General features: G+C 48.7%; 9 protein-coding genes across 9 annotated transcripts; 5 read left to right on the plus strand and 4 right to left on the minus strand.

Annotated features, from left to right (window-relative positions):
* Window positions 1-324: 324 nt before the first annotated feature.
* Window positions 325-3953, minus strand: FOBCDRAFT_229484 (kinase-like domain-containing protein). Its single transcript, XM_031188448.3, has 2 exons — window positions 3172-3953; window positions 325-3111 (listed from the first exon to the last, which is right to left on the minus strand). The coding sequence occupies exons 1-2, from the start codon at window positions 3577-3579 to the stop codon at window positions 802-804; spliced, it is 2718 nt and encodes a 905-aa protein (XP_031035713.2). The 5' UTR covers window positions 3580-3953; the 3' UTR covers window positions 325-801.
* A 2672-nt stretch (window positions 3954-6625) lies between these two features.
* On the minus strand, window positions 6626-8278 carry FOBCDRAFT_187873 (amino acid permease/ SLC12A domain-containing protein; the record flags this gene model as incomplete). Its single annotated transcript, XM_031188447.2, has 1 exon — window positions 6626-8278. One exon carries the CDS (start codon window positions 8276-8278, stop codon window positions 6626-6628), a length of 1653 nt encoding a protein of 550 aa, XP_031035712.2.
* Window positions 8279-8941: 663 nt separating this feature from the next.
* On the plus strand, window positions 8942-12569 carry FOBCDRAFT_187875 (pyridoxal phosphate-dependent transferase; the record flags this gene model as incomplete). Its single annotated transcript, XM_031188446.3, has 6 exons — window positions 8942-9688; window positions 9739-9933; window positions 9987-10352; window positions 10906-11021; window positions 11074-11408; window positions 11455-12569. 6 exons carry the CDS (start codon window positions 8942-8944, stop codon window positions 12504-12506), a joined length of 2811 nt encoding a protein of 936 aa, XP_031035711.3. The 3' UTR covers window positions 12507-12569.
* On the plus strand, window positions 12557-13688 carry FOBCDRAFT_229490 (RmlC-like cupin domain-containing protein). Its single transcript, XM_031188443.3, has 2 exons — window positions 12557-13407; window positions 13470-13688. The coding sequence occupies exons 1-2, from the start codon at window positions 12848-12850 to the stop codon at window positions 13489-13491; spliced, it is 582 nt and encodes a 193-aa protein (XP_031035708.3). The 5' UTR covers window positions 12557-12847; the 3' UTR covers window positions 13492-13688.
* Window positions 13689-14436: 748 nt separating this feature from the next.
* On the plus strand, window positions 14437-15901 carry FOBCDRAFT_297160 (prephenate dehydratase PHA2; the record flags this gene model as incomplete). The annotated part of the gene is made up of 3 exons (XM_031188442.3): window positions 14437-14837; window positions 14912-14972; window positions 15030-15901. Exons 1-3 carry the CDS (start codon window positions 14775-14777, stop codon window positions 15899-15901), a joined length of 996 nt encoding a protein of 331 aa, XP_031035707.1. The 5' UTR covers window positions 14437-14774.
* Window positions 15902-16950: 1049 nt separating this feature from the next.
* Window positions 16951-18711, plus strand: FOBCDRAFT_48156 (P-loop containing nucleoside triphosphate hydrolase protein). Its single transcript, XM_054706508.2, has 4 exons — window positions 16951-17099; window positions 17202-17384; window positions 17674-18201; window positions 18332-18711. Exons 1-4 carry the CDS (start codon window positions 17037-17039, stop codon window positions 18467-18469), a joined length of 912 nt encoding a protein of 303 aa, XP_054562483.1. The 5' UTR covers window positions 16951-17036; the 3' UTR covers window positions 18470-18711.
* A 3-nt stretch (window positions 18712-18714) lies between these two features.
* Window positions 18715-19838, minus strand: FOBCDRAFT_263284 (transcriptional regulation of mitochondrial recombination-domain-containing protein). The gene is made up of 2 exons (XM_031188440.3): window positions 19591-19838; window positions 18715-19529 (listed from the first exon to the last, which is right to left on the minus strand). The coding sequence occupies exons 1-2, from the start codon at window positions 19780-19782 to the stop codon at window positions 18954-18956; spliced, it is 768 nt and encodes a 255-aa protein (XP_031035705.1). The 5' UTR covers window positions 19783-19838; the 3' UTR covers window positions 18715-18953.
* Window positions 19839-20317: 479 nt separating this feature from the next.
* FOBCDRAFT_229496 (P-loop containing nucleoside triphosphate hydrolase protein) lies at window positions 20318-23573 on the plus strand. Its single transcript, XM_031188439.3, has one exon. The coding sequence runs from the start codon at window positions 20644-20646 to the stop codon at window positions 23416-23418; it is 2775 nt and encodes a 924-aa protein (XP_031035704.2). The 5' UTR covers window positions 20318-20643; the 3' UTR covers window positions 23419-23573.
* FOBCDRAFT_229497 (uncharacterized protein) lies at window positions 23559-26179 on the minus strand. Its single transcript, XM_059609807.1, has 7 exons — window positions 25926-26179; window positions 25764-25870; window positions 25387-25686; window positions 24899-25336; window positions 24599-24846; window positions 24005-24541; window positions 23559-23950 (listed from the first exon to the last, which is right to left on the minus strand). The coding sequence occupies exons 1-7, from the start codon at window positions 26052-26054 to the stop codon at window positions 23763-23765; spliced, it is 1947 nt and encodes a 648-aa protein (XP_059465616.1). The 5' UTR covers window positions 26055-26179; the 3' UTR covers window positions 23559-23762.
* Window positions 26180-26244: the final 65 nt, after the last annotated feature.

Below are 26244 nucleotides of genomic sequence, written 5' to 3' on the forward strand. Positions count from 1 at the left end.
TCGTCCAACAGTTTTCAACATACCGATCATAAAAGTGACTATTCGGCGTAGACTCAGAAAATCAACGTGAGCTTCCGAGATGTCGGCGTGAACTTGTGTCGTCCTCGACTTTCTTGTATGATGAATGGTAGATGACCGAATCGCCTCTGGGCGGCCTGACGCATCGAGGCAAATGGGACTTTCGAGTGACCGTTGTGGGTTGTGAACAGGCAGCAAGGCGCTTCAAGCCTCCGCCTCGCACCATCTACTACCCAAGAAAACATATGCATTTCGAGTTTACAACAGGAATCCGAGCGAGCAAATGAAATCACGTCCGTGAAAATTGGAACTTTGGTACAATCCCTTGTCTTTGTCTTTGTCATAATCCTTGGGCTGTCTTGTCTCTTGGAATTCTTAGTCTCTTTTGACTCATATTACTACTTTAGGTACGTTCATCTTCTCATCTACCAAACTCCTTGTCCCATGTCTAAAGAGAAAATGCTACCTTTCATCCCAATCCTGATGCAATCCTCTAGTTCAGGTAAATTAAATCAGAGCGAACGTGGTATCGCAAATCATTCATCACGCATACGCCGCACAGGCATAATCTTCTTTGCAAGTTAAAACTCATTCTGCTTCTCTCAGGCCTTGTTTGAGATTACCACTCCACGCCTACTCATGATTTGAGTAAATCCTCCAAATCCAACCCATCAATAAAAATAGCCTTGCAGCTCCCGTATCCCATCAATAGCAACGTTGAGCACTTCGTAATTCGTTCAGCTTTGAACCCCCATGGAGCCTGATAACCCGCCCGTATTACAATTAGGTGATTGGGATCAGGAAGGGGCTGAGTATCAGCTGGTCCGCGCTAGGTCGTAGGTTGTGGTCAATTTCAAAGGTTTGCGCAAGGAACTCTTTGGCTGCCTCGCTCGCATGTTCAGGGATTGTAGGAGCCGCCTTTCCGCCCCCAATCTTGAAGATAGCCTGGAGCTGACTGCAGTCGGGAAAAGGGTGACTACCAGTCATCATCTCCACCACCAAGCACCCAAGCGACCAGATATCTGCTTTGCGAGTATACGATGTTTGCTTCACAACTTCAGGCGCCATCCAGAAAACGGATCCTTGCAGTGAAGGGCGGTGCTTATTGTTGTTGGCGCCGTTTAGAATGTTGGAGGCCTCCAGCTTCTTTGAAATACCGAAATCAGAAATCTTGATGGTTCCCTTGTTGTCCACCAGGATGTTGGCTCCCTTGATGTCGCGATGGATAATGTCCCGGTCGTGTAGGTATGAAAGGCCAGTCAGAATTTGTCGAACAAAACTGCGAACCAGCGGCTCTGGGAGCGCACCGTACGAGTTGAGTATCGTCTGAACTGATCCACCAGGCACATACTCGAGGAAAATATTGAGATAATCAGCTGAGGAACTGCAGCCAAGATATTGCACAATATTAGGATGTCGAAGATCGCGAAGAAGGCTTATTTCTCGCTTGAGTGCTTCGATCATGCCCTTCTTGCGTGTGTCGCCCTGGCTGTTGGCTCCAGGAGCAGGTGTCTCGACCTGCTTCACAGCGAGAAGCTCACCAGTAACAGCATGGAGAGCCAGGTACACACTGCCGAATGAACCTTGGCCGATAAGCGCACCCTTCATCCATTTGTCGTCGCCCCAGGACTCTCCAGCCAGGAAGCTTTGTAGCTCCTCGTCTACGTCGTCGCCATCATTGGTCAATGCCTGGCGAAGCTCCTGGAATGATCCGGAGCCCGTTGAGTTGTCACCATCATAGTAGCTTGTGGCCGTGGTGTTGCCCTCAGGGTCAGTGACACTCAACGCAGCCGAGTCAGAGCCACTCTCAGTAAAAGAGACATACGACTTGCGGTTGGGCTCGAGAGAAGACTCCTCTTGAAGGGTGTCAAGCACCGATGATGTTACTGAATCCCGGTTGTAGGCATTCTGAGGAACACGAATGTGGGAATCCCGAGACTTCACCTTGGCAAGCTGAGAATTGGCATTAAGCCAAGAATCAGCAATGGTTGGGATAGGAGGCGCATCCTGGATACTGGAGGCAAAGCTGAGGCTGCTAGCAACGCTGAGCCGGCTGTTGACCTTGCTCAAGCGAGTTGACCGTCGCATGGAAAGTCGGGCTGTGCGGTCAATGTCTTCTCTGGTGTGGTCAGGGAAGTACGAGGTAAGATCAGAAGCAATCAACTCGCTGGGAGGTCGAAGACCTCCAAACTGTCGCAGGGCTCCGACACGTCGAGCCGGCCGCGATTCAATCTCTGATGGGGGGCGCTCCAGATCCTTGGCTGCGTTGTGTAGATTTCGCTCCCGATCCTGGTAAGATATTGGCGACAATGGGGACTGCAGCTGATCGTTCCATTTCTCCCCAAGCATCTTCTGAACCTTCAGTTGACTTCGCTTGTCCACTGTTTCCAGAGCTCGGGCGTGCTTCTGTTGCTCTTCTTCCATGGCAATGGCAGCAGCGCGCTGCAGTTCCGCCTCCCCTGGTTCGCCTGCTGGAACCCTCCGTAATATCAGTCGATTTCGTTCCGGTCGTCGTTGGTCCTTGATAATGCGCCAAAGTTCCGTATCGCCCAGTCGTCGGCACTGGCCTGGATCAGGATCGATGCCAGCCAAAACCCAGAAACAGTAGTTCCTTTCGTGGTCCTCACGCAGAGCGAACTTTCGAAGAGTCACCCGCATCACCTCCTCGCAAGTATTACACGCGGAAATCTTGACAACCTTCGTAACGCCGCCAGTCGATATAACGCGGATAACTTCTTGACCCTGTGGTAAGGCAGCCATCAGTGAACCGTCCATACTGGAGTTATTCCTGGTATGGGTCGTTACCAGACGGTTTGCCGGAAGATCCGGGTTGGTAATCACAATCCTTTGGCCTTGAGCATTTACAGGGCTTGTGACATATGTCTTCCCTCGGGCCCTTAGGTTCCGCAGATCGGTACCAGGGAGAGGGGAGTTTGGTCTTGAGGAATTCATGCCATTATCCAAAGCACCATGTAAATCCATTTGCCTTGAAAACCGCTTGTTGGAAGAAGATGTCGGAACACCTCGAGATGTGTGCATTCTTGGCGAGTCATGGGGTGCAGTGATGTGAATATCGAGTCCGCCAAATGAATCCTAGACACGAACGGTCAGTCTGAGAGCCCAGCAACTATAGCCATCGCCGATATAGCCTACCCGATTCCGCTTCTTCTCGTTGGCGTATGCCCTAGTTCTCAGCTTTTTGATGCTAAGGAAAAGGCGGACGCGATCGCCGACCTTCTCAACACCCATTTCTTTAAGCACGTCTTTATCCATTTCCAGGAGATTCTCGCCGTTGATGTGATTTTTTCGGAAGATCTTTTCATACTCGCCGCACTTTACAGATCGCAGGTATTCGCAGACCTGCTCTTCGTCCCAGTTCTTGACGGATTCGGCGGGGTCGCTTTCGTTGAATTCGGATTCTGTCGGGCTGCCGTAAGCACCTGAAGAGGGCATCGTGGGAGCTCTTCTGGGCGGGGCCATTGTGGGCTGAGAAGGGACAGGAGTGAGGGACGAAGCACCCAAGCCGGCGGGAAACGACGCTTTTGAAGCTAGCATGGCCATGGTGAATGCGCAGCCAAGAGTGTTTGCAAGTGGTGTGATTCAAGTTATTGTTCGTCGTCAAATGGCGGCGCCTGAGACACCGAAACGAGGTGGGATACCCAGACCCAGCTGAGTCGATCGATGGTCGCTCACCCGATGGTGATTGGAGTATGTGCGAAGTGGCGGAGGATGGGAGATAGAGCCAGTGGAAGCTCTATTCTGTATTATTAGTAACGCGGAGCCAAACAAGTAGAAACTGCGATCAACGCGAAGCACTTCATAAAGAAATGAAGAAGAGTATAGAGAGATCCAGGTCCAGGTCCACCAAAGCTGAAGCTGAGCTTTTGGTGGTGAGGTGAGGTTTGGAGGAGAAAGAGTGACGATGGGCGAACAATGGTGAGGTGGAATACAAATTATTAGCTAAAGAGGCCAGGCCTGAGGGGGAATGGGACGGTTTGGCAGCTCGGGTGCAGGGGAATGGAGAATGAGCAGGGGACTGGCGGTGGTTGCGGCGAAGGTACCACCAAGACAGCGGGTACTTTGAGCTAGAACATTTTAGTGCGCATTCGTAGTGCCTATCAGCAGCACCGGCCAGGTATCTGCAAGACCTGCAGGTACCTTCTAGACGGTGAAGTGGTGCTTCATTAGCCTGGTTCAGGTTTTGGGGGGGAGGGTCTTGGCCAACTCTGAAGCGTCAGATGTGGCCCCTGTAGGCTAATAATCACGCTGTGATGGATGGAAGGCTCACGAATCAATAGACGCCGGATGGTTGGATGAGCTACTGACTCGCTAAGGTGAAGGACCTGAAGAGTTGCCCGACACCATGCTACAGGGAGCAATTGTTAATGCTAGATGGCCCGAGAGTCGGGTAAAACTCCACCATGAAGAACAACAGAGGTCAACACGAAGCGATCCCCGGAATCAGACCAGATGGAAGGGATAATGGAATGGGCGATCTGATCGCGCGGCGTCGTTACAGAGTTCCAGAGGGGAAAAGAGCTCCACATGCCACGCTGATCGTGACGAAAAGACAAGGGCAGAGCCGCCGCTAAAGTCTCGTGTGCATAGAACATGGAATTCTGGTCGCCTTCATGCACAAGAGATGAGGCTAGGGCTTTTGCTGACAATGGATGCGCGCGAGCGAGTTTCAAGTATGTTCTACAGTCTCCGCCCACGAAACATGTCGTGCCAGTCTTCCAAAGATAGACCGTCTGGACGGACGATATTAGCGCCATGACGAGAACCACCACAACTTGAAACTGAAGCACAAAGACGGACAGCGACAGATATTGTGTCTTTGAGTGTAACTCATCGTCACCAAATACACAACCTCCAACTTGGCTTGCTGATTCGTGGAGTGTCGGAGCATGAAACAAAGTGAGCCTAGACCCTGGCAGCTGGGATCGAGGCGCCTGTAAATTGCCTTGATAGGTCGGCTGCTGGTCCTTGGTGAAACAGACCGTGTTTCGACCGGGGCCACTCGGATGACGCCGTCCGAGTTAAAAGAGCGCATTTCTCTCCCGCTGTCCAGTTGTTTTCTTGCTGATTGTGTAGTTTGATACAGGGAAATAAGAACAACGTGTTGCTAATATTCCCCAATGGGTTCGAGAAACAAACTTGGGAATGAAGAAATGTCCGTGAGCGAGCTATTGAATTATAGCGGTTGATTGAGTTGAAACGGGTGACTTACTTGTTCCCATCTTGCATAAAGAAAGGTAAGGTAGCCGTAACTTAATTGCTTACCACGTGCTTACCGACCTCTCATAGGAATGGAGGCTGTCAGGCCATATCCACATTCGCATTCACTTCCCACGTCTAATCACCGAACAAGTTATCAGTGGTCGGGAACTTCTAATTTCGGCATCGTTCATTTGTTTGTTCCCCGTTATCTTTGATCAGTCCTTCGTGTTATCCGGGGTATGCACATTGCACATGTATAACTTGTGACTTTTAATTCTTATATCCATCCATTACAGTAATCACATTGCTTCAGTTAATACCACTTATTAGACGCCTTACCCCCTGATGGAAATCTACGCTTCGGAGTACATAGCACGGTCGTCAAAGGAGCTCCGTCATCGTAACTGGCCTCGTAATCCGTGCCTGCTTTCTACGCTTGGACTCTCTGTTGATCGGAAAGTGGGCGATCTGATATCAATACCCACGCACTGCTGAGAGCTTTGTCCTATACGTGCCAACAATATGATAGGGGTATCTCAAAGTATGAGTCTTCAGGAGTCAATGCGACGTATAGGGACCAAGGTTATAAGGAGGTTGTCAAGGATTATCAGGCGTACATGGACATCAATTGTCACCCGGCCCTACGATCCGATCGATTTGTTTGCAATGCTTGTATGTATCATGCTATCAGTATCATCCCACCTGTTTACCTCCCTGCGGGTACTATGCACAAGCATCAATGATATAGTTAGCCTTAATAGCCAGTATATCATCATCTCCCTCATATCACCTTCGGCATATCCATCTTCACCAGCATTGTTCGAACATTGAAGGGGGCCCTTCAATATACGGTGCATTTGCAGTTGGACAAAACGGTCAATGCATAGATCCAAGGGAGGCAAGAAAATTTAAGCCTTGTATCCTAAAAAATAAAAAGACTAAGGTAAATTTAATAAGAGTTAGGTTAGTTTGGTATAACTTAGTAGGGCCTTAGAGTATTCTTGGTATCTTAATTAGAGGTACGTAGTCTTTCATCTGTTAGACTAGTAATCAACGAGAAGAATAACAATAAGCTATTGCCTGTCGATTCTATAACCCCTGAAGGCTGAACTATTTACTCTCAAATATATCTAACTGTTCTAATACGCTCGATAAAGAAAGTCATGGGGAAAGATAAACCTTGTCCAGTAATGTAATATCGATTTAGACTATCAAGGGGAGGCAGAACGACTTGAGACCTCTTTTCTAAATGACAAAAATACTCATATAAACTTAGATTAGACTTAGGAGACCTTTAGACTACTTATTTTTGGCATCCAAGCTTAGGGTCAGAAGTTGTCTTGCTCCCTGAGGACTATGCAGCAGGCCCAGGGCAGATCTTCGAAGATTATTCTACCGAGGCCCACAGTCTCCGAGTGATGTTGCCCCTAACGGGCGGTGGTCTTTCTGCAGCCAGTACTTCATCCATCCCTTCATACATATCAACATCTTCAGGATTTCTAACCCACCCATCTCCCCGATGATACAGTCGGTGGCCAAAGTAGATGAGCAGAAACGCAGGGATGCCGATGTAAGCCGTGAAAAAATCACCCACTGACCATTGTGAAGGAAAGAAGACAGTGAATCCGTTGATGAGTAAAAGAATGATGGAGACAATGACTCCGAAGTACATGCCCCACGGCTGGAGGCGGGAGCGATATGGGGACTCCAACTTATGGTGAGTGATGGCATTGCGGTATCTCACATAAATTATACCACAGCAGATCCAACTAATATAGCCGGAGGTATTGGTGAGATTGATTAGCCAGTTGAAGACCGTCAGGCTACTATTTGACAGGCTGAGATATGCTAGGCATCCGAGGGAGGCAGTGATCAATACTGCATAATATGGAAGGCCATATCTATTACATCTCTTGAATATTGCAGGTGCATTTCCGGCCTTTGCAAGTGAATAAAGATTCCGAGAGGCAGAGTAGAGGAATGCGTTCGCAGCCGTGATCGCTGAAAGGAGGATCAGTGCATTGACGATGCTATCCAGGACAGGGATGCTGGCGTTCTTGATGGCAATAATGAAAGGTGAGCGCGCAGTCCCAGGTGCTGCAAGTCGGGGGTCATTTGATGCGCAGATTACACCAATTCCGAGGACGGAGGGCATGAAAAGAACGATCAGGCGCCAAATGTATCGTCGAGCGGCTCGGGGGAGGTTATAGCGTGGCGATTGCATCTCGCCCGCTGTCACGATGAGTTGTTCAGGAGCCAAGACGAATGCGAAGGATGCTAGAACAAAAGACTGAAGTAGTGCAACGAGTCGTCCGGCATCGCCCTCCACGATATAAGTGTTCACTGGGCCGGGGTCTTTCCAGTATCGAAAGTAGATAGCATCTTGATCAGGGCCTCCCCCGAAAAACAGCACAATGGAGAGAAAGATGAGGCCTAAGATGAGGAGAACTTTCATGCCTGCGCTCCAAAACTCGCATTCTCCAAAGACTCTGACCGGGAAGAGGTTCACAATGACGATGACAACATATATGATGGTGATCCACACGGCGCCATTAACCGCAGTGCCCCAATAGTTGATGAGAAGTGTAGAAGCGACGAATTCATAAGGGATCAAGATGCCAAGTGAGTACCAGTAGAGATATCCCATTGCAAAGCCCATGCTGCGAGACACATATTTGTGTCCGTAGTAGGCCATAGTGCCTCCCGGAACAGGGAGATAAGTTGCAATCTCGGCGATTCCAGTGACGATGCAGTAGACGAGTATAGACAAAACTCCATACGAAATCAGAAGGAACAGAGGACCGCCAATGCGAAGAACTTGGGCGGTTCCTAGGAACAGTGAAGTTCCAATGGCACCTCCTATGGCTATCATCTGAGAGTGCCGAGGCTTGAAGCCACGGTGTGTATCTTCGTTTCTTTCGGGATCGGAGCTACCATTTCGAATGGTTTCAACTTCACCAAGATGACTTGGGGACTTTTCTTGCTCATCCCTGGCTTTGAGAGGATGGGGCCCCGGACCCGGGAGGATAGACTCTGACATGGCTGGAATGAATATCGATGCACCAACGAGACAAGGTCGAATAGATATTTAAGAAGAGAATAAGAGTGTTTTGCAAGATATGGAAAAGGGAACCTTCGTGCTCATTTTATATTAAGCAAGAACGCCCATACCACTACCTACCACACAAGTCGCCCCAAGCGACCATGGCATGGAAGGAGGGTACCTTGACCAATAGGAAGTCACGATGCACTAATAAAACTACTGAGGTAGGTATCTTCATGAATAACATAGGCCAAGTCGATAGCGAAAGGTGTCCCTCATCTTGGTTTGACACGACTACCAGCAACATGGAAGTCTTCACTTACACGGCTATCAATTTACCTATCGCCGATATATGGAGGCTTGCAGCGCGGGGAAGTGCGGAGAAACCTTGTCTATCAGTAGTTGATAGTCTGGGCCTTTCCACGCCGTTGGCGCCGGGTGAGCTTAATAGCGGCGCCAACGGCGGGATTTCATGAGGGGGCTTCATGATAGGTAAGTTCGGGACTGGTTTGGAGGCTGATACTAAGTCGCCTAAAGTATCCTAGATATCAAGTAGGGCGGAAAGAGAGTTGATGATATGACGAATATATCTAGCAAACCTAGCTCTCAAAGATTCAGATCTGGCATCTAGCAACAGACCGTAAATCTCAACTATCCAAGATGGCTCACCCTTTTGTCTCCAACTCAAACATTCTCCATCGCTCATTCGCTGATCAACCTGAAAGAGTCGTTTCTGCCTCAGGTGTATCTCTCTTTCTCGAGTCTGGCCGTGAAATCCTTGATGCTTCAGCCGGACCAGCCGTATCATGTCTCGGCTTTGGACGTCCAGAGATTGCTGAAGTGGTCGCGAACCAGATGAACCAGCTTCCTTATCTCTACTCTGGCGCACGTTTCACTTGCGATGTAACCGAGGAGCTTGCGTCGATGCTTCTGCAAGGGCAACCCGGTGGCCTGTCCAAGGCCATATTCGTCAACTCTGGAAGCGAAGCCACTGATGCTGCTATCAAGCTCGCAACACAATACTGGCACGAGCGAGGAATGCCCCAGAAGCACCATGTCATCGCAAGAAAACAGAGCTATCATGGAAACACGATTGGAGCACTCTGTGTTTCTGGCCACAAATCTCGAAGGGCCATGTACCGCCACTGGCTCTCTCATAATGTAAGCTTCGTTGACCCCTGCTTCGCTTATAGGCTGAAGGGAAACGAATCCGACGAAGATTACGTCAAGCGTCTGGCAGATCAACTTGAGGCAGAGATTCTCCGTATTGGACCGGAGAACGTTTCTGCATTTGTGGCTGAGACTGTCAGTGGAACTACTCTAGGTTGCCTTCCTGCTGTACCTGGATACTTCGTGGCTGTCCGAGAGATTTGCGACAAACATGATGTCCTCTTGATCTTAGATGAAGTGAGTTACTATTGATTGTACCGATAACCATATTTGCTAATACATCTTAGATTATGTGCGGTATGGGGAAAACCGGCACTATGCATGCTTGGGAGCAGGAGGGCATTTCAGGGCCTGACATTCAGATGATAGGCAAAGCTCTTGGTGGAGGTTTTGTTCCCCTATCTGGCGTGTTGCTTCGCAATAAGATTTTCGACGCCCTCGCAGACGGATCTCGGGGATTAGCCCATGGACACACATTCCAAGTGAGCTTTATATGACAAGAAGTTGACTTGGAACTGGCTGACTTTCTCAACAGGCTCATCCAGTGGCTTGCGCTGCAGCCCTTGAGGCTCAGCGCATCATTCGTGATGAAGATATTCTCACCAACGTCCAAGAAATGGGTAAAGTCTTGGAGAGGCTCCTGAGAACAAATCTTGGACATATGGAATTTGTCGGCGATATCCGTGGGCGTGGTCTTTTTTGGGCTGTTGAGTTCGTTCAAGATCGTCGCACCAAAACACCCTTCCCGGCAAATATGAGACTGTGCCACCAGATCGTGGACAAGGCGCTTGATCTGGGCTTGAATATTTTGGGAAACCTAGGTGAAACTGGGGATATCCATGTTGATCATGTCATAATGTCTCCCCCATATGTGGTAACTGAGTCTGAATTGGGGCGGATGGTTGGTATTCTACGGGAATCTATTCAGACTGTGATGTCTGAGGTTATTGATATTCAAGGAGCGCGACTCTAATCATGCTTCAAAATAGATAGTTCATTAGTTGCAGTAAAAGTTCATTGAAATCCAACCCGATGTCCATTCAGGTATTGTAAATGGCTATCAGTCTGTCTAAGCTCTATGGTCCCTAGCCTTTTGATAAAAGAGATTGGTGCGGCCCATGGCTATAGCCACCAAGATAGCTAAAAACTTCAATCAATTTTGCAGCATTACAACATCTTCCCTTGTGCCTGCTCCTTTCTTACTTGTCGTTTATTCGATATCTGCACTAACAAGCTCGGCCAACGATCTACCCCAGAATTAGGTTCCCCGCATAACCCCACGTTACCATCTTCAGATTAGCCTCTCCCGCCCATAGCGCCGTGCATGAGTGTCGTTGATTACGGGATGTGGCCTGAAACTTTCAATCTTCAATCTTCCTCTCTAATTCTCTTCCTTCATATCACCGCCCATAGCGCTCTTGGTCATTTCAAAGCTTACTCGGGCTCCTGAGTAGAATCGGATCAAGATTTTGAGTCCCATGAACGAATCACTTAGAACCCCACCTTCGGCTTCAACTCGGAGAGGTGGCTATACTCGACAGAAGCGTGGATGTCTAACATGTCGTCAACGGTATGTCAAGGGTCTCATGCATCATTTAGGTCGCTATGCTAATCAATCCCAGAAAGAAGAAATGTGATCAGCTTTACCCTATCTGCAGTCACTGTTTGCGTCTCAACCTAGTATGCAAGCGTGAGCCTCCACGCTCAGTGCTACCCTCACCTGGGGCGGCAACGGGAGGTTCTGAAGTGACCGAGACAAGAGTTGTGAGAACCCCGAGCATAGACCAGCAAATCAAAGAGGTCACGCAACTATGCCAACCTCTTGGACTATCGCTGGAACCTGGTGACGCCAACTCGAAAAATCTTGTGGGAAGCAGACGAGTGATGCTGCGTTACTACACGGTGACACTTGCGTTTCTACTGACCACGAATCTCGAAAACAACTGTTTCCTCTCCGGTATGTGCACCGAGCACTAGATAACTTCATCAGCTTACCTGCAAAGTTATCCTTCCCATGGCGTTCGAATGCCCTGCCCTGATGTATGCCGTCTCAGCATGGGCTTCTTCCCACTTAGCATTACGGGACGAGAAGTTCAGAGCGGATTCGCTAAGGCACCGTGGACATGCTTTGGCTCAGCTTCAACAGTCAATGAAGCAGAGTGAGCTATCAACTGAGATGTGCCTCGCTGTGACCATGGTCCTCTGTTCTATGGAGTCAATATCCGAGGCTACCGATGCCTGGTATCCTCACTTGACAGGCGCAGCTGCTGCATTAGCTTGGCAGTCAGAGGGTTCTCTTGCGGTGGTGGATCCGAAGCAAGCTGTTCAGGCTACCTTTGAGGGGAGGTGGCTTCTCCGCAATTTCGCCTATCACGATATCATGATGAGTGTCTCGATGGATTGTCGTCCATTAGTAAGGGGGTTCTACTGGGCCTCAGAGGATGACACACTTGCAGATCCCTATTTTGGATTTGCGTCGCGGATACTCTATCTCATCTCCGAGACTAGCATTCTGAATGCCGACTTCGCAGAAGCAAAATTGGGATCACAGACCCGCGGTTATAGTTTTGCTGAACGTTCACAAAAGATAGAAAGTGAACTCCAGAGTTGGGTTTGCCCTTCAGGCCACGATGATTCACCGCTAGCGTTGCTTGGTGAAGCCTATCGCAACGCGGCGCTCATTCATCTATACCGAACCCTTGCTCGCTACATTAACAGCTATTCTGGCATTTTGAAAGCGAAGCTGAAGGCTTGTGTAGAGTCGATATGTAAGCTTAGCAGACAAGTGTCAGAGGGTTGCCTCGTGGAATGCACCCTCCTTTTCCCACTGTTCATGGCAGGAGGAGAAGCCCACGAGACAAGTGAGATAGAAATCATTAGAGAGAAGCTTGGCGAGATGATCAAGTGGCGAAAATTCCGAAACGTTGAAGCTTGTCTTGATGTTCTTGATGAGGTATGGCGGCGAAGAATGGATGGATCAAGGAGGGAAGACCAAGATAAGGTGGACTGGCTAGATGTGGTGAAGCAACGGGGCTGGAAGCTTTCCATTTCGTAATTGCGAAGTTCCGAATACCGAGAAAAAGCTTCTTTTTCCCATTGAATACAAGTTAATTCCTGGAAAGTATGTCAGCGACATACGACCTTCGTTCAATTAAGCTCCACCCCCGACCTGGGGCCGCCGTTGGCGCCAGAGTTTGCGCCATGCGGCTTAACGACATACACTCTTATCACCTCACTACTGCTGCATTAGACTTTAAATGTAAGATACATAACCGTGAATATGTTGATCGCCCGGTGGTAAAGGATTATAAAACACCAGCTTGTGTGTAAGCTCCTCACACCAATACAAACTAACTCTCCCTTCTCATACCTGAAGAAATCTTATCAATCACCAAGATGGCTACTACAACGCAAACCGTCACTATGATATCAAATACCTCGAAGCAAGAAGAGCTCAAAGAACGTGCGGATCAAGCCGCTGTTCCATATCGAGGTCCCCGTCTTCCCGCTGTTCCTGACGACCTTGTCATTCCAGGAATCTTCGACTTTGAATGCGACGAGCGCCTCTGGGTCCCACAAGCACCAGACGTTTGGTTCCGACCTCTTCTTCTCTCTGTTTCTGGCGGCTACTTTGTCAACATTCTTCGAGTCCGAAGATCTGGTATCCTCTCGCGCCATCGCCACGCTGGTTGCGTGCACGCAACAGTTCTCAAGGGCCGCTGGCATTATCTAGAACATCCGTGGTGGGCGACAGAGGGCGGTTATGCCTTTGAACCTCCTGGAGATATTCATACTCTTGAGGTTCCGGAGGATGTGAAGGAGATGGTGACCATGTTTCATGTCACAGGGGCTTATATCTATGTTGACCCTGATGGCAATCCTGTTGGCGTGGAAGATGTTTTCAGCAAGTTGGACAAGGCACGAAAGCACTATGAAGCTGTTGGACTCGGGGCAAGCTTCGCAGATCAATTTGTGAGATAAACGAAGAGTTGAGCAATAGGAGAATAATTTTACATACGAACTGTTCTATTCGATTATGACTGAGCCAAGGTTTTGTTGTGTCCTGTGTTGCAATATCAGCCTGCTGCATGGTCCAAATCGATAGCATATTACTGGAATGAGGTTGAACTTTCCTCGTGCCTTTCTTTATTAAGCGCATTCAAATAGTTAGATCTAATATATTTAAGAGTAAATTGTTTGGTTTCAGAGGTTATAGAATCGATAATAAAAGTATTAGTTGATAATTATTCTTTTTCTTAATTACAAAATTAATAGAAGAAAGGCCTTTAACCTCTAAATTAATCTAAGAGCCTACTAAGTTATATTAAAATTACCTTTAAGTCTTATGTAATTCACTTAAGTCTTTTCCTCACTTAGGATACAAGTCTATGTGTTTGTGTAAGCCAGCATATAAACTATTATGTATTTCACTTTCTTACCCTAGGTCAAGTCAATCCAATCAACCATCTTTTAAAAGAAGAGCTCATAGGAGACATTTCAAATACTTACAACTATGAATCAAGCCTTTCATATGTATCGCCCTTCCCCATTTAAGATTAAAGTCTTAAGCTTTCCGCTATTCTCTAAGGTAGTTTCAATTATAAGGTGAACAGAGGCAGCGATGTCGGCTTTTGCCCCAGTATAATACAATTATGGACGTTGTAAGAAAAGAAAACGCCATGACTTAACCTTTTCGCTCCTTTATTTTCTCACCTCCATGGAAATATCGGCTTCTGATCTTTATATAAGTTTCATACCAGGCAGGATCTCATTTCACAGAAACTTCATTGCTTTATTCTCCTAACATAGCCAAAACCAACCTTTCCTGTTAATCCGATCTCGCAGTGGCCAGTTGAACCCCGCATGAACCAAGTGGCTCACTATCTCAAACCCCGTATTTGCCCGCCTAAAAACTGTTAGTGCTGTACTACCCTGCAACTTTTCATCACACAATTGGGAGGGAATTCATTCCTCCCCCACGATCACGACATTATCACGACATCGCCAACGCCTTCTTTGGTGTTCAATTGGGTCAAAGCTGGAGTCGAAGACACCCACAGACGAGCAAAGACGGAATAGCCTGTGAGAAGTTTCGTCACTGAGCCAATTGACTGCATCTCATCCCAATTCTCACAGCTTGGTGACAGCCTCATTCTCAAGCAAGACATTGCAACACAACATTCCTAGAGACCTAACCATTCTTGGTATACGAATAACCCTAAGACTCGGGGCTGAAAGTGTAGTCACGCTGCACCAGAATTCCGTTTGACGTCGCATCAAAAATCTCAGTCGATCCGGTGACACCGATCATAACCAAGGCATCATGGCCAGCCAACACAAACCTGTTGTCAGCTTCCTCGGCCCAGTGGCCTCATACACCCATCAGGTAAAGCCTATCCTATAGTTGTCCCCTATAACGACGACCGCATGACACTAGCCTTGACTGACCTGGCTCCATAGGCTGTCCGTCAGGCCTTTTCTGAGTCAACATGGGAATTCTCCCCTGCAGTTACTATCGATGGTACGTTTTAGTCAATACATCGCAGTCGGGATGTCCGTACTGATTTTCCTGGCAAAGACGTATTTGACCAGGTCCAAAGCGGCCAGGTGCAAGCTGGTGTTGTGCCGTTTGAGAACTCCACCAATGGTTCTGTGAGCTTCACCTTGGACAACCTGGCTGACAGAACGAACCATTATCCGGATATCACTGTCGATGGCGAGACATACGTGGACGTTCACCATTGTCTTGTTGGTCACAAGAGCCCTGTGCCAGCTGTCGAAGACATTGCTGAAGGATCCGGTACTTGCACCCCAACAGCCACTGACCCGTCACCTTCAAAACCACGGTCCAGGCCCCTGGCAAGCCTCAAGCACATTCAACGCTTATATTCGCACCCCCAAGCATTTGGCCAATGTACCGCTTTCATCTCCACCTATCTCAAGGGTGTCGAGATTTTCGAGGTCAGCTCAACCAGCAAGGCAGCTGAAATTGTCAGTAAGGACACGACGGGTACCTGGGCCGCCATCTCAAGCGAGCTCGCCGCTAAACTTCATGGTCTCGATTTTCTGGGAAAATCGATTGAGGACAGAGAGGATAACACGACTCGTTTCTTCGTGATTGGTAAAAATGCTGCAGGCCCGAAGGACCTTGAAAAAACTGAAAAGGCTGTTGCTGAGAAGGGAAGCAAGTCGCTTGTCTCTTTCACAGTACCTCACACATCACCTGGCGCTTTGGCGGATGTGCTGAGCTGTTTCCGAACATTCGACATCAACTTGACCAGCATCAACACTCTACCAAGCCTCGTGAAACCCTTCCAGTACATTTTCTTCATTGAATTTGAAGGTCACAAGTATGCCGATCCTGAGGGCCGGGTCAACGGTGCGCTGGAAAAAATCAGTCGCGTGGCCGAGAGCTGGAGGTGGCTTGGAAGCTGGGAGAGATACATATAACTTTACCAAAAGCAACGAACGAATTATTCACCAATTCCATGATATCCATGCATTCACTTTGACGACTAGCAGCACCTCTTGCATACACGCGATGCAAGAGGCAGCATGACGAGTCGCGACGAACTCCCCGCGGAAACAGAACAATAGCTTTAGAAGCTTTGGGGAACTCCCCGTGAGCCCAGTGGGGCTGATTGCGTGCTCTCTAATGTCGCCCTGACAGGTCTTTCTTTAGCAGGGCCTGGGCGCATTGAAGATCACACTGGATTTTCTGTACTGCCATCGGGCCGTCCCACGTCGGAGACAAAAGCTTTGTAAACGGAATATCGGTCACTTATCAACGTCTCACATTTACATTAGGTACCTATGTATACCATCACCGCGATGCCTTCTTGTGCAGGGTGACACCTATGAAAAAGAGACGTATCCCCCACTACCCGGGATACGCGAACATGTTTGCCAATGTTGAGTTTACGCTATTAAATCCGGTTCAGGCACTTGCAGGACACAACTCACAGCAACGGAAAAAGACATGCGTTTTTTGAGATTCATAGGATTGGCCTGGATCAGGCTTGACCCAGCCGCGTGGGGCAAGTCGGAGGAATTGACCCTTCGGAAAGCTTTGCAAGGTCACTAAGGGCAGGGATTAAAAAAACGAAGGGCCCGATAAAGCCTTGGGGGGACTGTGGGATGGGCTCAAAAACCATCAATGAGGAGCGAGAAAACTCGGATACTTGAGAGATATCTCGTCTTAGTTGCCCCAGCGGAGACCACTATCGACCAACATGACGTACACGCCGCATGCGCAACACTCAAAGGGAGACCACTAAGGGTCGTTCATGGGCCACACGCCCAGGTTCAAGGTGGGAGGATCTAACCGGGTTAGTAATAGCCTACGGACCATCGCTTCAACAATTACCATCGGGCGATGGTCCGGAAGCTCTCCAGCAAACTCTGTGAGTACTCAGGTACTGTGCGTCTGGGCGTCTCGAATACCTTTTAATGGCTTGATCTGCTGTTTCGTGTCCTTGGAGGTTTACTCTTCTTCTCATACTTTCTGCTCTTCCTCCAGCTTAATGTTGCAGCGACAACACTTATCTGCTATATCTCCCTTTTCCTCTTGGTTTTTTCTCCCAAAATGGCGCTCCGCCCTATCTTTACTGCCACGCACCCACGTGCATGCTCTACGGCCTTTGAGCGGGTATGTTGAGCCCCCGAAACCCCAAGATCATGCCGTCTTCCCAGTGTTGACATTGTCATGATTGCGCTCCCTGCCATAATGCTAACTCTGGTTATTTGACAGGTCTTCATGGCCCGCCGCGATATCCTAGAGAGCGTTCACGAACCTTTTGGAGATGCCTTCTACTATGGTCCTGAGATCCTCAGTGATCGTTTCAGAAACGACACTGCCACTCGCGAACAGAGTGGTTTCTCGCAAAAGACCTACAAAGACGTCCTCAACGAGGTCATGGATGCGGGCAAAGATGTTAGTATAACCTCCCCTCCATTCTCCTCATGGTTCATGCGATCGTCCGAACTCCCCGAACTCCCCGTCACTCCCCCGCCTTCTCGAATGAGGGGAACTGCAAGCCAAACAAGAAACATGTGCCACGGCCAAGTTTTTTATCTGCAGCATACGCTTGATTGACACATGATGGTCATGAATATGCAATCAATGTTACATGTCGTATCCTTATCGTCCTTTCGCCATTGGCGGGAACCGCGCCATGAGAGAGACTCATCAATTGATGCAATGTACTAACACCTCCTCCCAGGGCAAGCGAATCTTCATCAAGGACATGGCCTACTACCTCATGGCCCCAGACAACAAGCCTACCAAGGTTGCGCCGTCTCTGGGCGAGGAAGAGCCCGGCAACCCAACTGTTTTGCCACTAGAGGTCCTGAAGCAATTCCAATTCACCTTCCTCATCCGCCACCCTCGCCGAGCTATCCCCTCATACTACCGTTGCACGGTGCCGCCTCTGGATGAAGTCACTGGTTTTTATGACTTCATGCCCAATGAGGCCGGTTATAAGGAGCTCGTGCGTTTCTTTGATTTCCTGATCAAGGAGAACATCGTCGATAAGGACAACCTCGTTGTCATCGACGCTGACGATCTTCTCGATAACCCCGAGAAGACCATCCGTCTCTACTGCGAGAAGACGGGTATTGACTTCAAGCCCGAGATGCTCGAGTGGAACGACGAAGATTGCAACTATGCGACCATTGCCTTCCAGAAATGGAATGGCTGGCACAACGATGCTATCAAGAGCTCGGCTCTGAGGCCCCGTACTCATCACCAGGTACGTTAAAACGATTTCTTATAATCGCACCCTCCCCACTATCCCTCCACCTGTTGGTCTGCAACAACATCCACTGTTCGTTCGCGCTTCTTGTGGTAGGGTGAAAAAAGGCTGACATTGCTAACTAAAGAAGACGATGACCACCGAGTCAGAAGATAAGGAATGGACCGCCAAGTATGGTCCTGAGGCGCAAAAGGTTATCCGCAAGACGGTCGAGGACAACGTCGCTGATTACGAGTACCTGAAGCAGTTTGCGCTACCTATCTAAATTAAATTAGCTATGTGCTCGCTCTGCTTTTTCGGGGGTTGCTTTTTTTTTTCTTCGCTACGGTTTGGACCTGTTCTGGCGTTTCCGCCCTATATCAGATTGGACTTTTGCACCTGGTGACGAACCGAGGTAATGAATGATTTATGAGTGTTTGGATTTAGTTGATGGTACAGCTATTATCGTACAGCGACTTTGGCACCACGCCACCTGATGAATATATACATGCTCCTTCATCTACAAACGTTTGCCAACTGTCTGAGGAATGTCCTTTTTAAGTCTCCAGACACTCGATGACACACCTTTCCACATGGTCCAATCCGATGGAGTCCAAAATACACATTTTATACAATGGAGGTAGAACACGCGTAATAATGACTGAAGTATGAGGGCCTGGATGTTCGTGGAAGACTCAATCTCCAACCCAACCACCTTCTATGCCATCTCCTGAGGCTTTTAGTTCATTTCAATCTTCTCCTTGAGTTCTTCATTCAGCCACTGGCTCCGGTGCCTTCTCCTCCTTCTTCTCGGGCTCGTTCGAAATGTAGCTCGGCTTTTCGAACAGACCATGTGTAACATTTCCAGACCACTTCTGGGCGTACTCCCTGTCCTGGTCGTTCGCCCAGTTTACCTTAACATCCAAGAGCTTCTTCTCAGCACCCTCAGCATCTTCTGATAGAACGATTTTGTTGCCGCGGCCAGCGCCGCCCAGAACAGACGCTATGTCGGCAATGGAGTTTGGCTTCTGGGCATTGAGAGCAACGCCGCGCTCCTCTCTGGTTCGGATGGGACGATGATCCATGTTGCCCTTCTCCTGCTGCTTGGCCACTCGCTTGCGATCGGCTTCACTGAACTCTTCGGGGTTCTTATATCGAAAGTCGTCGTCCCATGCTACCTCGTGCAGGTGCTTCAACTCGCGCAATTTTTGGAAGACAGACCGACCGATGGAGCCTTGGCCGGCGGGGAAGGAGATGTGTGCGAAGGGAGACCAGTAGTCTTTTCGAAGTTTGGCGGGTTTTGTCTTTTTACCATTGAATGGGAGTTGCTTAAGATCGTGGAAACCCTACAACATCAAGTTAGCACATCTATGCAGCTAATAAGAGATTTTATATAATTGAACTCACGTTTAGCGTCTTATCAAAGCTGTAAATAATTTGGTTCGTTCTTCTGTGGCCAAATACCCAGATATCCTCCCCATGTCCCTCAGGTGGAGGAAATCCTCTGCCATCCTTCTTCTTGCCGAAATGGCCGTATCGCACCCATATCCGTACGTAGCTGGGCAATTGGCCCAGTCGAGATGTCGGTGCCGTGTTCATGGTCGCCCACTGTGAAGTTGAGATGACCTTGATACTGGAGACTGATGGGAAAAAATGCCAGTATCGCCGGTTCAATCACGGACGAGCGTATGGTCACGTGAGGTTGGAATCAAAAGTTGGTCGATTTCTATTTTGGGGCTGTTTTGATCTACAATCATCTTAACTTATCAGTTAAATTACCAAACCTGACTGTTATCGTCCATCGTTTGTGTCTAGGCTTTGTGGTATCAAAGGCCCTCACACAATTGAAATTTTTGTCTTTCTGGCAGTTTCACCTGGAAGTTGGCAACTGCAACTATCCAACGGTCTCGGCTACCCTTTTCGGAAAAGCATAAGCAGATCAGACTGACAACATCAGCTGATAAGATAAGAAGAATATAGCCAATAAGCTCTCAGCATGGACCTTCCAGGATTAACCTTGCTCCAATGACGTCGAAGAATCCGGAAGCTGCCAGAAGCTGATGGGTTGGGCTGGAGGCTTCCATGAGCTTGTATCGATGTTACTTGACCTTGCTGGATCCTACCATCAAGATCTCGATACTTCATGTCGGACGATATCCTCCGCCAGATTCTTCTATGGAGTGACTTGATTATTCCATGAGATCCACCCAATTCGTGAATAAATTCACCTCTTGATCCTCGGTCTTCCGGATCACTTTCTTTCTTCTCTACATTAAGTACAGCAAGCAACTATACCCCACAACATCAAACGATACCCAATCTTCCCAAGTCAGAAAACCTGACATCGCCCTTCTCTTACATACTACTTTAATAACTGGGCAACACTACTTTACGACTATACATACACAATAATTCTCTTGTTTAAACTATCGTTTACACTCTCACTACCACACCGCAATCATGAATAGCCGCATGGACTTCACAGACCGTGCCCAAAAGGCCGTGGAAGATGCCATGGCCTTGGCTGAACAATACGGCCACTCCCAGCTTGCGCCGGTTCATCTCGCTGTATCTCTGCTCGACCCTCCCCCGGACCCTTCAAAGGATCAACAGAACGGTCCTCCTCCCACAAGCACACTCTTCCGACAAGTCGTTGAGCGAGCACATGGCGATCCTCAACTCTTCGATCGAGCCCTCAAGAAAACCCTCGTTCGACTCCCAAGTCAAGACCCCCCACCTGAGCATGTCTCTTTGGCACCTCAGTTCCACAATGTGCTAAGAAAGGCCATGGAACTGCAGAAGGTACAGAAGGATACATACATTGGCGTGGACCACCTCATCACTGCTCTTTCTGAGGATTCAACCATCCAAGGACCTCTCAAGGAAGCCAACATTCCCAAGCCCAAGCTGGTACAAGAAGCAGTACAGGCTATTCGGGGAACAAAGCGAGTCGACAGCAAGACGGCTGATACTGAAGAGGAGAATGAGAACCTGGCCAAGTTCACCATTGACATGACTGAAATGGCACGCGAGAAGAAGATCGACCCCGTCATTGGTCGAGAGGAGGAGATTCGCAGAGTTGTCAGAATTCTCTCTCGACGAACCAAGAACAACCCTGTCCTTATCGGTGAGCCCGGTGTAGGCAAGACCACAGTCATTGAAGGACTGGCACAGCGAATTGTCAACCGTGATGTTCCTGACAACTTGAAGTCATGCAAGCTCCTTTCGCTTGACGTGGGTGCACTTGTCGCTGGCAGCAAGTATCGTGGAGAGTTTGAAGAAAGAATGAAAGGTGTTTTGAAGGAGATTACTGAGTCAAAGGATGTCATCATTCTCTTTGTCGATGAAATCCACCTTCTCATGGGCGCTGGTTCGTCCGGTGAGGGAGGCATGGATGCTGCCAACCTTCTCAAGCCCATGCTTGCCCGTGGCCAGCTACACTGTATCGGTGCGACTACCCTTGCTGAATACCGTAAGTACGTTGAAAAGGATGCCGCCTTCGAACGTCGATTCCAGCAGGTTATTGTCAAGGAACCCAGCATCCCTGAGACGGTCTCTATCCTTCGAGGTCTCAAGGAGCGATATGACCGTCACCACCGAGTCACTATTCTCGACAGCGCTCTCGTAGCTGCCGCTAATCTGGCTGCACGCTACCTTACATCCCGACGACTGCCTGACTCGGCCATCGATCTTGTCGATGAGGCCGCTGCTGCAGTTCGTGTTGCTCGAGAGTCTCAGCCCGAAATTATCGACTCTCTCGAGCGCAAGCTTAGGCAGCTTATGATCGAGATTGCGGCTCTTGAGAAGGAAAAGGACGAGGCATCCCAGACTCGTCTTGCTCAAGCTAGAAAGGATGCTAAGAACGTTGAAGAGGAGTTACAGCCTCTCCGTGAGAAGTATCAGAGCGAGATCAAGCGCAGTGAGGAGATTCACCAAGCCAAGCTCAAGCTCGATGATCTCGAGAAGCGCCTCGAGGATGCCATGAATAACTCTGAGCACGCCAAGGCCGCCGATCTCAAGTATGGTGCCATCCCCGAACAAGAGGCTGTCATCAAGGAGCTTGAGGCTCGCAAAGCTGCTGCCGACGCCGCTCTTAACGCTACTGCCCCCACGGACTCTGGTGGCGCCATGGTCACCGACATCGTCACCGCAGATAACATCAACGAGATTGTCGCTCGATGGACTGGCATTCCAGTCACTCGCCTGCGTACCTCTGAGAAGGAGAAGCTCATCCACATGGAAAAGGTGCTCAGCAAGGTCGTTGTTGGCCAGAAGGAAGCTGTTCAATCTGTCGCCAACGCCATTCGACTCCAGCGTTCTGGCCTTAGTAATCCCAATCAGCCGCCTAGCTTCCTTTTCTGCGGTCCATCGGGTACCGGAAAGACCCTTCTGACCAAGGCCCTGGCCGAATTTCTGTTCGACGACGCCAAGGCAATGATCCGCTTTGATATGTCTGAATACCAGGAGAGACATGCGCTGAGCCGCATGATTGGTGCGCCTCCTGGATACGTTGGACATGATGCCGGTGGTCAGCTCACTGAGGCTCTCCGCCGCAAGCCATTCTCAATCTTGCTCTTTGACGAGGTTGAGAAGGCTGCCAAGGAAGTTCTCACTGTCCTTCTCCAGCTCATGGACGATGGGCGTATCACTGACGGCCAAGGCAGAGTCGTTGACGCCAAGAACTGCATCGTGGTTATGACCTCTAACCTGGGTGCAGAATACCTTGTTCGACCTGGCGTGAAGGAGGGTCGTGTCGACCCCGGTACTCGTGAGTTGGTTATGACCGCCTTACGCAACTACTTCTTGCCTGAGTTCCTCAACCGCATCAACTCGGTTGTCATCTTCAACCGTCTCACACGCAAGGAGATTCGCAAGATTGTCGATATTCGGCTTGGCGAGATCCAGAAACGACTCGAAGACAATGGCCGAAAGGTCCATATCGACGTGTCGGAAGAAGCCAAAGATTACCTTGGCAACAGTGGGTACTCACCGGCTTATGGTGCTCGACCTCTCTCTCGTCTTATCGAGAAGGAGGTCCTCAACCGTCTTGCTATTCTCATCCTGCGCAACAACATCCGCGATGGCGAATACGCGCGTGTTGAGCTCATTGATGGCAAGATTGTTGTGCTTTCCAACCATCCCGACAGTGAGCTTGGAGAGGATGAAGATATGGTTGATGAAGAGGATGCAGTCGACGAGATGTTGGATGACATGGATCAAGACATCTACGACTAAGCGCTTACATGTAAAAATTGGTGATTGAAGGGGCACTGATGGGTGACATTGTTTTCATGTACGAATTTGATGATTGCATGACGGAGTTAAGGTTTCACCCTGGTGTTTGTATTTAGCTACTTGATTATAAACAATGGGAACAAAAGTTCAAATTATCTTTGTTATCTACGATGTGACATGCTTTGACTCAATCTATACGGGGTTGTCCTGAGTGGTTACCCGGATAGCTCACACTTGATCTATCTGGTTTGGTTTGTCCGAGTAAAAACTGCGGTAAGTATAATATCTCTATAGAGATCTGGACTGAAAGTCGCCATTCAAACTGAAACTTCTTTTTTAGACTATCATGCTGGCCCAAGAAACACGGGACCCTCTCCAATCCAGCCGAAGTCATCGATGATCATGGACCAGTCAATTCCCTGGAGGGGATCGATGGCACTGTCCATAGTCTGTTCTTGGCCATTGATGTCTGTGTTAGCGTTGACATTGCTCTCGTTATTGTCACCGTTATTGTTCCCCGGGAACCTTTGTTCTAGATGCCACATGTGAGCAATCCCAATCCATCTAACTAAGATTGTAGACTTACGAAAGGCATCAATGCCTTTTTGTGTACCATCTGTGATATTCTTGGCCTCCTGCAACGCATTCTTGAAGGCTGTGAGACACCAATACGATGTGGCAGCACCTATACGATCCGGCCATGCACCAACAGGAATATCCCACTTAGGGAGCAAATGCCTTACAGACCAGAAAGTCTCAAGAATGATGGATCCTCGTGTGGGGAGGTCATTGTCACGAACTGAGCAGGTTTTTAGAAGGGATAAAACCTGCGCAGCGACAACTTCAGCGTCTGAGGATGAGAGATGTTGCGGAGCAGCAGTGGAGTGTAGCGTGGATAGGAGGATGCAGCTGGCATCGACTAAAGCACGATAGACCCAGTGGGGGCTGTGTGTAAGTAGTTGGCACGTTGATTCGAGTGTGAGGGCTGTGTTTATAAGATTCTGTGAGGTATTGTATGTGCGGAGAGTATTGAGGGTGAAATTGGGACGCTGGTCAGGGGGCGAGATATAGTAGTAAGCCTGGACCTCGAGTTGAGCAACTAGCATTATAAAACGAGAGAAGTCTGGAAGGGGCTTTTTTAGCAATGACATGCTGAGTAGGGGTGTTACCGGGAGCCTACCTGTTTCGACACGGGTGACAAGGGGTCTTAGAAGCTCAAACTCAGCTTCCCACATCTTGACGATGGTTTCAGGAACCCCATTGTTTGCCGATATCTGGGCAGACATGGCTGTATGTAACCTATTTGAAAACTTTTGTAGCTCAAAAAAGGTGAGCAACTCCGGCGCAAGAGTATCTTTAATGGTATCCTTGCACTTGGTGTCATTATGCTGGAGAAAAGGAGGCGGATGCCCATTGCCTGTAGATACTCTGCACATTATCAGTAATCTAGGCTACACTGCCATTGCAAGATCAGACAAACCTTTGAGCGAGAATACTACAGAACACCCACGTTATGGATGCCTCATAGTCTGTGCATGTCATGTGCTGGCGTCCGCCAATCAAGAAGCTAGGATGAGATCCTCGTCCAGTATGTAGGCCGAGAAGCATGCAAGCGTTGAGGGCACTGCTTATAAAATTAGGTGATGGATCAGTGACAAACCTGATGGTAGGGAATGGCCAAGTGCAGATTATCAAGAGAGCCTGAATAGACTCGAGGTCTAATGTAATGGCTTGAAGCAGGACCCAAACGTCGCGGTTAAGAGAATCGAGGAGTAGAGTTACAAGTTGTTCATCTTTAGCGTATCGACGACAAGCTGTCGATATTATTGTCCAGAAGAGAGTTGTTGATGCTTCGAAGCATTCATCTGGGTCTTTCTTCCTCAAGATGGGTAGATAGGGATGATAGCATTGCAAATACCTGAAGCTGTCAGCCTTACTGCTGTTAGCATCAGTCCCGGGGAGTCTTACTTCTCAAAGTACCAGTCAATATCCTGTCCAGACACCAATTTACCACCTAACATGCGAGGTTTTGTAGGCTCTGTCTTTTCGAGCAACGTCGCTGATGGCACGAACGACTGGGGTTGTTGAGGGCTTTGCAGGTTGCTTGATAATGAAAAGACGGTTCCATTTGTGGCTAGAGGCAATTGGGATGGTTTTGTAGGAAACACAGTTCCGTTTCTTTGAGAGACTGATGGCGATTCTGCGTTACTCTTGGGCTGTACAACTTCTTTGATGGATCTGAGTTCTTGTTCCAGAAGCTCGAGTTTACTACATATTGTCAATATCACTCACTTATTCAGATGAAACCATAGAGTCATTTCGGAGTAGTGCAATCAGACTATTACCTTCTCCTTGTCACTCTCTTATGTGATCTATCGTATACGCACAGAATTTGTAACTTGGCGCATCGTTGACATGGCTGTCCCGTGACAGGGCTCGCTCGACACCGCACCTAGCCCAGATTCAGCATTAACCATACGCAACTCAGCTCAGTCGAGACAACTCACCTTTGAGTCACGACAACTGATACAGGCTACATTTCGTCTAATCTTGCTTTGCGGTGAGTCTGGCGCTCGTGTGAGGCCCGGGCCAGAAGTCGACGCGGGTGACTCGTCTGATGATGGTGTTGGAGCCATCAATTTGCATTATTATAACACAGAGCGGATGATACGGTGGCTTGTAACCTTGATTGGATTATATCATTTAATTAGGTTCACAGTAATAAAATTTTATGAGTTGTCGATGAGTCACTTGAGACGGAGATGGAGATAGTTAAGAAGTCTATCAATCAGTCTAGTGGTCGAGTTGCGTTCTACTATCTTGAGT

This window comes from Fusarium oxysporum, chromosome VIII, assembly GCF_013085055.1.
Source record: "Fusarium oxysporum Fo47 chromosome VIII, complete sequence".
Lineage (NCBI taxonomy): Eukaryota > Fungi > Ascomycota > Sordariomycetes > Hypocreales > Nectriaceae > Fusarium > Fusarium oxysporum.

Bases quoted from the DNA above. Each gene is read 5' to 3' on its own strand.
- FOBCDRAFT_263284 (XM_031188440.3), bottom strand. From the start codon at position 19,782: ATGAACACGGCACCGACATCTCGACTGGGCCAATTGCCCAGCTACGTA. The intron at 19,530-19,590 runs GTGAGTTCAATT...TTGATGTTGTAG, and splicing joins GCTTTGATAAGACGCTAAAC to GGTTTCCACGATCTTAAGCA.
- FOBCDRAFT_229484 (XM_031188448.3), bottom strand. From the start codon at position 3,579: ATGGCCATGCTAGCTTCAAAAGCGTCGTTTCCCGCCGGCTTGGGTGCT. The intron at 3,112-3,171 runs GTAGGCTATATC...GTTCGTGTCTAG, and splicing joins ACGAGAAGAAGCGGAATCGG to GATTCATTTGGCGGACTCGA.
- FOBCDRAFT_229490 (XM_031188443.3), top strand. From the start codon at position 12,848: ATGGCTACTACAACGCAAACCGTCACTATGATATCAAATACCTCGAAG. The intron at 13,408-13,469 runs CTTCGCAGATCA...AATTTTACATAC, and splicing joins GCTGTTGGACTCGGGGCAAG to GAACTGTTCTATTCGATTAT.
- FOBCDRAFT_229497 (XM_059609807.1), bottom strand. From the start codon at position 26,054: ATGGCTCCAACACCATCATCAGACGAGTCACCCGCGTCGACTTCTGGC. The intron at 25,871-25,925 runs GTGAGTTGTCTC...AATCTGGGCTAG, and splicing joins TCAGTTGTCGTGACTCAAAG to GTGCGGTGTCGAGCGAGCCC. The intron at 24,847-24,898 runs GTTTGTCTGATC...GATAATGTGCAG, and splicing joins TGTAGTATTCTCGCTCAAAG to AGTATCTACAGGCAATGGGC.
- FOBCDRAFT_229496 (XM_031188439.3), top strand. From the start codon at position 20,644: ATGAATAGCCGCATGGACTTCACAGACCGTGCCCAAAAGGCCGTGGAA.
- FOBCDRAFT_48156 (XM_054706508.2), top strand. From the start codon at position 17,037: ATGGCGCTCCGCCCTATCTTTACTGCCACGCACCCACGTGCATGCTCT. The intron at 17,385-17,673 runs GTTAGTATAACC...ACCTCCTCCCAG, and splicing joins TCATGGATGCGGGCAAAGAT to GGCAAGCGAATCTTCATCAA. The intron at 18,202-18,331 runs GTACGTTAAAAC...TGCTAACTAAAG, and splicing joins GGCCCCGTACTCATCACCAG to AAGACGATGACCACCGAGTC.